We start from the raw sequence: 10,641 nt of genomic DNA, 5'->3' as shown, positions 1-10,641 counted from the left end.
ACAAGGCCTGAAAACTAGTGAAAAAGCAGTCATTATCAGAAACAAAGACAAACTTTAAAAGACCTTAAGAAAACCTGGAGAACCACTGTTCCAAATCACTAAAATATACCAGAAAATCAGGCATAGAGAAATGATTTTACAGAGTACTATAATTCCACATCTCTAGTAATTAATCTAGCTGCTCTGTTATGAGCCTCAAGAGTAAAATAGACCATTTAGTGATGCTTGGTTGACTCCTTTAAATAGAAAGGTATTGTGTGACCCAATTGTTATATACAGTTAACTTTTGACAGTATCAGTTATTGTGTTCATGCCTGTTTGGGATTTGCAATGAACAAAAGAGGAGACAGGAAATTAAGAGTGTATTTCTATATTTATTCTTGATTTATGTTTCAGTTTCTATAATGCCATTCATTTGAACTAACATGACATCTTAAACTAACAGTTAAAAACAGCAGATCTGTTCAAAATAATGAGTTTATTCTTGAGTGACAAAACTTGAATAATACGTTGTTTTAAATAATTTATCGGCTGTGTTCATAATGTATATCTCAGATAGTTTGGCCACGCCCTACTTTACAGAGAATACTTGGGATGAACTGTCAGCGCTGAATTTACAGTCAGCCTCATCAGTGTGATGAGAATCATGATCCACAGTTCTTGCATAGAAAACTTTGACAGAATTGCTGTTGCAATGATCAGAGTTTGAGCGATCTTTGAAAAAACTGTATGCCATTTTAAAGTGTATAAAGTGCAGAAACAGACAGAGTAAGGCAGAAAGTCACGTCTAAAACAGAACACATCTATTGCTCTAATAAGATACTGATGGGGAGAGTTAAACGTTTAAGGGTAGAGGGGAAAAAAAAGAGGTAGAGAGAGACGGTTATATGGTAACCAACAGGACAATTTGAACTGAAATGCACATATCAGCTGGGAGAAAAAGCTTTTTTCTTTCAGGAAATCATTATTGTCCAATCACCTCTAGGGTCAAAAAACAAAATATAGTAATCCTTAAATGTGATTCCTCGTAATGCTTACACGGAGCTTCGAACAATGTTGCTGCATTTCCACTGCTAATATAACAGCGTTTAAAACAGTTAAACCAGAGGCCTCCCTGAGTCTCCAAAGATCAAAGCTGATCATAAGTTTAGTAATAACTGGAAAAGTTCGACTCATGTTCACAATTCTCACTCGAGGCTCGCGTTGATTGTCAGTCTCTCTGTCTTCAATCCAGCATTACTGGGCCTGTAGTTCTGATCACATCGCATCACATCTTAGGCATCGTCTTTGTATGAGCCAGACATACATTCATCAGCTACTGAGTCAGTACAGGTTAAATCCTTGTCTCTTTCCTCGGTTTCTCTTTCTTCACACTGGTCCAAGCATTTTTTGCTGTTCGACTCCTCCTTAATTTCCTCGACTTCTTCCTTCTTTTTTGTTTCCAGGAGTTTCCTCTCACTCTTTTCTCCAGCGATATGTTCCTCTGAGTCCCCAGACTCCCCTGCTTCTTCTGACAAAGAGTACATCTCCCTCGAGCTTTCTGCTGCGCTTGATGAGGCTTCTTTATTGCCCCTTTGGTGTTTCTGAAACAAACCAAAGTCAGATACATCTTTGGGGTTGCTTCTCCTCTGGCTTGACATTTCACCAGAGTTGTCATCAGAGACCAGGGACATGAATCCATTAGGTAGACCATTGGAGGCTTCAGGTGGCCTGGGTGCAGCTGTTGAACTGCCCAGCTTGAGGATGGATGTAGCGATTTTGAATCGATTAAATTTGCTTTTCATCTGGGTGCTCTGTGGGCAAGCAGAGACCTTGAGTGAGGAACTAGGGTATGCTAGGCTGGATTCCACTGAGCTGCCACTGGCCTTTGCCACATTTAAAGCTGACTTTCCTGTCTTCATCATTCCCATCACCTCATAACGGAAACTGGAGATATCTTGTTTCAGCTCCTAAAAAACAAAGAGCAGTTTGACTGTGAAATTTATAACTACTAGCTCCCACTGTTGGTATCAGCAAAACACTGAGCTGTATTGATTTAGCTAACAAAGCTAGCTAGCTAGCTAGCTTTGTAGCTAGTTAGCTAGCTAGTTAGCTAGCTAGATTTGACTCAAAAACAGTTATGAGACAATGCAACACTATGTCTCTAAATGCCTGTAGTCTAGACTATTAATTGATGTATTATTTATCTTTGTATGATCATGGTTATGTCTGTTAAACTAGGAAAAACAGGCACAATGTCTTTCAAATACCTTTGAACTATGATGAAAATCTGGATTAGTCAGCACTTAAACCATCTCCTCATACATCCACATATATATTGTCTTATCATCATTATCTTGACAGAAGATGACTGTTATTAGTTTGTCTGATGACTTCCAGGCATGTCCTTAAAGCATTTGCATTAACAGTCAACGCATTACATTAATGGAAAAAAAGATTAAATATAACTAAAATGCAAAAGAAAAATATGCAAACATGATGATAAATAACTCTCAAACATAATCATTTCATATTCATTCAAGAAGACTACCTTAAAGTTGTCTTCAGTCAAGCCTTCCTCTGTCTTGGCATCTCGAATCATGGCAGCCACATAACGTTTCACCAGGTTCCTCAGTACCTCCTACAACAATTTAAAAAAATCTTGAACACAAAAGATCTGAAACTTTATTCAATACAAACTTCAAATGAATGAGACAGGAAACAGACAAATGTGCTCCTCTACAATGAAAAGTGATTTAAATCCTACTGAGTTCAGTTGTTTGGCTGATTTTCTGATACATCATAAAAACTTTTTATGGAACGTCCGCTTCAGGGTGTCAGCCCTGCGTTGAACCTGCCCTGTGTGTGTCCACCTCTCACCCTTTGACCCCCACCTCCCCTCCCCCCCTTTTGTAAAAGTAATTAAGAAAATGAGCGGATGAAAACTGAGAGTTGGAAACCTAAAGAGGCCAATTTGTGTCTGCCGCACACACTTACACAGACAGTGGTGAGAGACTGTAATTATTTTCAGCTTGCTTTCAAAGAGACTGCACTTACCTGGTACTGATGGTTTATCCTCAGGTTCTCTGCGGCTCGCCTCTACACAGACATCAGATGCCAGAGGTTGGTTAGAGAAAGAGTGGGAGATGAGTTAAAAAAAACAACCTAAAACATATTTTGTTTTTCTTCACAGTATCACACTTTTCTGTAAACTCTGCTATCTGTGAGGCTCGATATGTGTGTCTCCTTAGTGCTGCGCCACCAAACACGAAAAAGTTTCCCTCTAAAATTAGGCTGCAATAAAGGGAAAATTCTACTTTCTACAGAAACACTTATTTCACTGGGTTATTTCGTTTAGTGTCATACAAGACAAAACAGAGCAGCAAATCATGACTCTCTCTTATAAATAAAGTTGCCTGATTATTTTTTAAATAAAATTCAGCTCAAGTCATGGAAATTCAGCTCTCAATCACCGCTATTACTCCAACAAAATGCCCAGTCATATCAGGAAGCACTCTTGAAGCCATTCCTATACAACTCCAGACTTCAACATTATGAGTTCAAACAACTTTGTTTGTATATAAGTACAAGTTACTCTCCACAGTAAAGCATATTTTACATCCATGGACTGAGAGGGTCCAAGAAAGATGTCCCTGCTCCAAAACTAAGACTTTCACCTTTGCCAGAAATTTGCAGCTGCTCACACGGATAAACCAAAGTTTTATGGTCAGGTGCATCAAACATTGAGCTTGTCACTGTGACCAAATAGGTCACAGTGACAAGAGGTACAAGTATGTCTGGAAGAGTAAAGGTGAGGCTTTCAAACCTAAGAAAACTGTACCAGGCAAAAAGCGCGGTGACAGCATCATGCTCTGGGTCTGTTTTGCTACTAGTGGTACTGGTAATTGTACAAAGTGGGTGGAACAATGAAGGTGGAGAACCTCCAAATTTTACAATTTCATGTAAAATCAGCAACTAGAATGTTGAAACTTGTACTTGTGTCTTCCAACCAGACAATGATCCCAAACACACATCAACTGGTTTTGGAGTTGATAAAACCTTGAATGGCCTTTGTAAAGTCATAAACCTCTAACCACAACGTATTTACAAACTATGAATTAGTATAACTGAATTTCTCAGTTATAAGTTAAAAAGATAACAGCAATAAAATCTTTCAGCTTATTATTCCTTATGTTCATTGTTCAAACCAACCAACCCCCCCTTCTCTCTCTCTCTGTATGTGAAAACCATACAAACACATTTGACACCAGCCTTACCCCAAGGGTACCAATGGTGTCAGGACGCTTGGAGCTTGTCCTCCACACCTGCTTCTTGATCCAGCACATGAGGTACCAGAATGATTTGGGGCTGGGGATGATGTTGAAAGGAGCTGGCAGAGTACCCCCTTCTTCAAAATAACTCATCCACAGTTTTGTCCTTGCAAATTTCCACTCAATGTCTGCATGGTCCTGAAATCAGATTGAGGTATATTTGATAAGAATGAATGTCTTGGTTGAACTGTTATACTTACATGACTGTTTGCAGTGTTTTTGATTAGTGCTCACAGCAATGTGCTGGTAGGAGTTGTTCATCATGGCTATGAGCATGTTGAGGAGCACCACCAATGAAATGATGTTGTAGGCCCCGAACATGTTGGCACCGACAAATTCAGTGAACTGGTGGTCAGCATCCACATTGGTCACATAAAGGCTGATCAAACCAAAGATAGACCAGAAAAGAGACTGCAGAGTCTCAAATAATCTGCAAGAGAACATATGCGATGTAAGCCAAATTTGCTAAACAGTACAGATACATGCAGTAAATAAAATGTGTCCTTGCTAGTTGAAAATGTATTCAGTTGCAGGATGTTTTTTTAAAAAAACTGAAGGAACCTCTTCACCTAGTGTTAATGAGATTCTGCTAATACACCAGCTTTTCTTAGCAACTGAAAATTTGACTGAGTTCCCACATTTTGTAACAAGTAACAGCGATATACACGAACGCACAGCTCTCTGATTGTTTGACACTCTCTCTCACACACAAGATCACACATTCACACTACTCGAGCAAGCAAGACAGGATTCATGCAAACTCACGTGGAGAAAGCGTTATTCTGATGCACACATCGGATGCCCTTACACTTTCCTTTCTCATCTGAAGCCTTAGTGTCATAGTAAAAGTACAGCTGGTTCAGGCCATTAGCAAAGGCGAGCAGAACCTGAAAAGAAATGCAGCGTGTGGGCGAAATTATGTAACTTCATTCACTTCTTCTGTCACATATAACTTACTGTTCCACTTCTTGTCTTTGTTCTGCTCGTGCGCAAACATTTACCAGGCAGTAGATGAAGAGGAACTTCAGGATGTCGAGCAGCATTCGCCCCAGAGAAATCTGCAGTGGCCCCAGGTGAGAGTTGGCCGTGAACAGCGAAATGAGGCGCAGGGAACTGAAAATGTTTGCAATGGCAAACACTGCTTCAGCAACTAGTGTCGGGTGCCACATTTCCCACTGGTTTCTGGGTTTACTTCCGCTGTACTGGATGAGCAAAAAAAGAAAAAGAAAAGATAACTTGAGCATACAGAACAGTCACAGCCTGTTTAGTCTATTGTCAACACTAGTGGTTACCTTAGTGTAGGCTACAATCTTCAGGGAGATAGTGGCCAAGTACAGAGAGTTCATGACAAAGTCCATCAGGTTCCACCAATCATGAACATAGTCTTGAAAACCACCATCCCACATTTGCTTGATCTCTGCCCAGATGAATCCTAGAAATTAGATTATAGAAAAAAAGAGCACTTGTCCAGTATTAGCATTTTATATGATTGCATATTATTTTAAAACATTGAGGACTGTAAAGATAAAAATACTCCTTATTTTCTCTTCAATCTGCAGCTACTGTAGCACCCCTGACTCAGGCTGGCTATTTTATTGACATGCCCTTTGAGGAGATGTGAGCTACTGTACATTAGCAAACAAACATGCCTACCAAATTTCATTATCACAGTTTACAATGTTCCCATGTTGACATTTTACAGGCTGGCACAAACACATGATGAAAGAGAGCTAAGGCTGCGGTAAATGCCATTCAATTTTGTATTTGATTATAAACCAAAGTACTGAACAGCTTAGGCAAAAAAATCAAAAAAGCATTTTTACAATTCTACTTGACGGACACCGTCAGTCTCATGATATTTCAATGGATGCAACTGTCATTATTTTATCTGGATAAATAGAGGATGGAAGTCCCACTGAGATTATAAATCTCCCTTTCAATGGACACATGGTATTTAACTCAAAACTAAAGAAAAGTAAGTTAACCTCATGGCAGTGCAGGAAAAGAAAAAAAACCAATCAGGAATAATAATACATTATGCCTGAACTACAAACAGTTGATCAAAAAGCTACTTTCAGCTACTTCCTTATTCAGAAGCGGTCGCCACAGTGGGCATCTCTGCATGTTTGACTTGGCAGATTTTTTTATGCTGGGCACCCTTTCCGATACAACCCCCATTGGATTTGTTGGCTGTTGTTGAAGAGATTATTTTGGACCAAAGGTGATGGAAGGACTAAAGTCAATGCCTAAAGTCATGTTGGTAGCATGGCTAAAAAGTAAATAGTAAAAATTGTGGAGGGCAGAAAAGGATGTCAACAAGAAGCACTTAGTCACTGAGCTCAAAATCTGCTGGGATGCCCAAGGCAGGATGAAAAGATAACACTTTTTATAGGCTTAATGTTCATTCAGCACTTTGATCCAGTTCTACTTTGTGTAGTATTTGGAGTCGATCAGGAACTAAAGAAAAAGCACTTGTTCCCACTAACAATTGTAAAGTTTGGAAGTTTGGAAGTTTGGAAAGTTTGGATTTGACTTTGCCATAGAAACATCAGCTGAGGTGTATGGTTGTCATAGCAAGAGTAGTTTAAACCCAATATTTAAAGATTTAGTGACATTAACTGACCACAGTAAGCTCTCTACTTTTTTACCTTCAGCAATCCACCAGTACATTCACCATCAGTACACAATCAAACAGCATAATCATCCTAATGCAGAGTACAAAACCACTCTACTCACCCAGCACCCAGGGCAGGATCATCCACTCCACAGCGGTCGGTGGAGGGCCCTGCCTGTCCTGCCTGTCCTGCTCCGTGATAACAATGTGCTGGGAGGCGAGGAGCAGCAGGAACAGAAAGGTCAGGTAGGACGCTGTGTGGCAGATGAACTTGATGAAGGGCTTGCGGATGAAGAGGCCATAGTGACTCTTGGGAGCGATGAGGTAGCAGAGAGCAAACACAGGGTAGAGGAGACCTATGAAGACACAGGTGACAAACTTTCCCGCCCAGTGACGCCGCCTCCAGCCAGGGAACTCATCATACCAGCGTGATGCCAAAAGCTGCTGACAGTTGGGCTGAGCTACAAACTTAAAGGGGGATATAAGAAGGGAGGGGGAGAGGTTTAACTGTTTCATCTATGCTGTTTGAGTTTTTTGTTTTTAAATGGCTCAAAATACCTTTTTTACATTAGCTGTGTATAGCAGGCATATAGGCCTGCTTGGAAAACTCATCCTCAGCCTAAGACTATTTAAAGGTTTTACACCGACCATCATGCCCTTGTGTCAGTATCCTGGAATTAGTACCTGCAGCAAGCTTCAGTTAACGGAATACAAAAGACTGAGTAGGATGTGTTGGTGGTGTAGAAAATTGAAGGGTTATCATGTACACACATGAGTATTTTAGATTCAAAAACATATTCGCTGTCTTACAGAAACAAAGATGGCTCTAAGCAGGCAGGTGGGCCAGCGCAAATATTTCTACATGTTTAAAAAAGAATGACTGCATAGGATTTTTCTGAGATTTTCTTAAAGCCCTGGTCTGAATATGATTGAAACTTAATTTAAAGATAAATACCTAACATGACTGTGAATGCATGTGAGTGAGCAGAAAGAAAATGTTCAGTAACGCTAAAATAGCGATGCACCAGAAAAGCAGATTAGCTTCAGTGCTTCTCGCCTGAGTGTAGGCATACCCGGTTAAAGCAAAACAAATTCTGCTACAAATGAGGGTTACATCATGAGCATGCATGCATATGCAAGCAAATTATGCAGGAGCACACAATGCTGTGAAAAATCCTGATGAGCCTCCATATCAGTATATCAAGTGTTGACCAGCACCGGCGGGTGCCAATTCACCAACTCTGCAGCCTCGTTTCCATGGGAACCACAGATCCTTATCTGTGTTGGGGTCTGAAGCAGAATGGCTCATATTTCCATACTTCAACTACAGTTTTACCTGAAAATGTGAGAGGAAATGCAGAGCAGAAGGACAGGAAGGGCTGAATTTTATGGATCAGAGGAGAAGAAGAAGAAGTGGTTGTTTTTTCTTTTCTTTTTTTATCCAAATTTGAGAGCGGGAAAAAGAGAAAGGGAAGACTGAATGAATGTGTGTGTGAGTGTGAGAGACAACGACACTGTATTTGAAGAATAAAGAGAAGAAAAAGTGCCAACTTTTTCTTTTCAGATGATTTCTTTGAGCATGGGCCTTACTGCAGTGGACCCATGGGTGCAGACTGAAGTAAAAAAGAAATAGTAATAACGATAAAAATAGAAAGTCTTAAATTCTACTAGAGCTATAAATATAATTTACCACTATTTAAAAACTGCTTTTGTCACTTATTCATCAAACCTGCGTCATTTCAGGTCTTTAAAGTTTTGAGTGTTCCATTTATAAACAGAGGAATTTATTTTTAACTTGCATCTTTAATTAAACATCAGAACCTTAATCCTGATTAAGAACTGTAAACACTACTTCCTTGGGCTTCTTGACGTGTTGCGATAATCAGCACGATACATTAAACACTGGCAGTGATGGTGAGGCAGGAAATTATGCTAATTAACATGATATATAGGAAATCAATGTGAGTATTTACTCAACACGTGGGCTGAAATTAGAAAGTAATAAATGCCTGAGTTAAATTAAATTGTCTGATATAAACTAAAAAACTGCGTTCTAAGTAAGATGTTGCTGGCTATTTTATTTAAGAGCCAGGTTAAAAGAACAGGTTTTATTCTCTACAGAAAATCTCTCTGGCTGTACCTTTGATTGCTCTTAAATAAAAAAAAGTTTGCCTTTCTATTGAAATATTGTAGAGCCATTTCTCATCTGTCGCAGTCACTTTCCAAAGCCAGGAGCAGTAAAGTGACATATTTGCCTTAAGTGGCTTTTTTGCACAGCTCAAACCATCTCAAGTCCAGTTTGAAAAATGTCTCCCAGCAAACTGTCTATCACCAAGTCTAAAATGCCAGGAAAGTGCCTGTAACTGTGTGGGAGCTGTTAGTGCTTTCTAGCTCGGTAAAGACATGTTCCCCTGCAGCTCTACCGACTTAAAAGGACTGCTAAAAGTTTTCTTTGTCACTTTCACAGACACATGGTGACAAGCAAACAGCATTCAGATGGGTGTAGAGTTTTTGCTTTGCTAAAAACTGAAATACAGGTTATATGAAATCCATTGTTTTGCTCCACCACTCTCTCAGAGTTGCAAGGGTAATTACATATCTAAAAATGCAAACGTCTAATATCTGTCATTACAGTTAAAATGTGTGTATTATGGAAGATTTGAGTTTATAGAAGATTTTGGTGCACACTACAGTTACCTATCCATCATCTATGCAATACTGTGCAAAAGTCTTGAGCATTTCTTTATAATTTGCTGCTAAGTGGCTTTGAGTTCATGAGAAATCTTTGGCTCCTTTTTCAGTGCAGGCTTTGTACCTGACCACCTTCAAAGGAATATTTTGTTTGTTAAGCAACTTAACACTGACCTATGAATCATTCAGGAATAAAAAAAAAATAGAAACTCATGATATTAAATAGTATATTGTGTAAACATAAGAGACAATTTAGCAAAGAAACAAATTTAAGTTGTATCTTTCACACTTTGTTACTAACAGTCTGTCAAAAACACATCACAACACAAAGATAAAACAGTTTGTAAAGTATAGTATTTTTCACCAACAAGATGCCAAAGAGATATTGTGTGCAGTGTGTCCTTAAAAAACATCAAGAACCTGGGAAAATTAAAGACAAAAGAAGAAGTGGGAGGTCTAAAAATCTATTATTAGTATTATCTATTACTATTATCTATCTAATAGATCTATTATCTATTAGTAAAGACCTGACAAAAAACCCAAGAGATCGATCTGGCCCCTCTGTTGATCCTACTACTGCAAACTTGTTAAACCTACATATGTGAGATACAATTATTGCTTCCCTTTATTTCTGAGTTTTACAAAGGCTGACCTTTTGGTCACAGCAAACTGACTTGTTAAATCAGATCCTTGCTCCTGGATCAGCTGAGCACAAATGGGTTTCTCCCTACACAACACTTACTCCTCTTGGTGCAATTTAATTTCTACTTAATGGGGACATTAAGATGGCTTGAAAATCTGAATTGCAGTTTTTATGAGATATCACAAGGGGGCAACGTCAAACTACTGCATGTAAAATTGATGGGTTCCCCTCGGTGCCTCAGACAATTTTAAATATTAAAGAGACAGTCTGTTTACGTTTGTACTGTGATTTTTCAGTCTACTCACCTCACCTACATTTATACCAAGAATATCTGTATAAAATGTAAGTAATCAACATTTGAACGCTCCAGGGAGAGAAGATAA

General features: G+C 39.1%; 1 protein-coding gene across 1 annotated transcript in view; it reads right to left on the bottom strand.

Annotated features, from left to right (window-relative positions):
• Positions 1-361: 361 nt before the first annotated feature.
• Positions 362-10,641, bottom strand: part of trpc4a (transient receptor potential cation channel, subfamily C, member 4a) — a 28,076-nt gene continuing 17,796 nt past the window's right edge. Inside the window, exons 7-15 of the mRNA XM_006800103.2 lie at positions 7,047-7,392; positions 5,603-5,742; positions 5,312-5,512; positions 5,076-5,197; positions 4,545-4,740; positions 4,257-4,448; positions 3,037-3,078; positions 2,531-2,620; positions 362-1,949 (exon numbers count right to left, since the gene is read on the bottom strand). Coding sequence (XP_006800166.2) covers positions 1,275-1,949; positions 2,531-2,620; positions 3,037-3,078; positions 4,257-4,448; positions 4,545-4,740; positions 5,076-5,197; positions 5,312-5,512; positions 5,603-5,742; positions 7,047-7,392 — 2,004 coding nt within the window. The 3' untranslated portion in view covers positions 362-1,274. The remainder of the gene's footprint in view (positions 1,950-2,530; positions 2,621-3,036; positions 3,079-4,256; positions 4,449-4,544; positions 4,741-5,075; positions 5,198-5,311; positions 5,513-5,602; positions 5,743-7,046; positions 7,393-10,641) is intronic.

This window comes from Neolamprologus brichardi, chromosome 10 (genome assembly GCF_056152115.1).
Source record: "Neolamprologus brichardi isolate AB-2024 chromosome 10, ASM5615211v1, whole genome shotgun sequence".
Classification (NCBI taxonomy): Eukaryota; Metazoa; Chordata; class Actinopteri; order Cichliformes; family Cichlidae; genus Neolamprologus; species Neolamprologus brichardi.
This window is presented reverse-complemented; position numbering and strand designations above follow the sequence as displayed.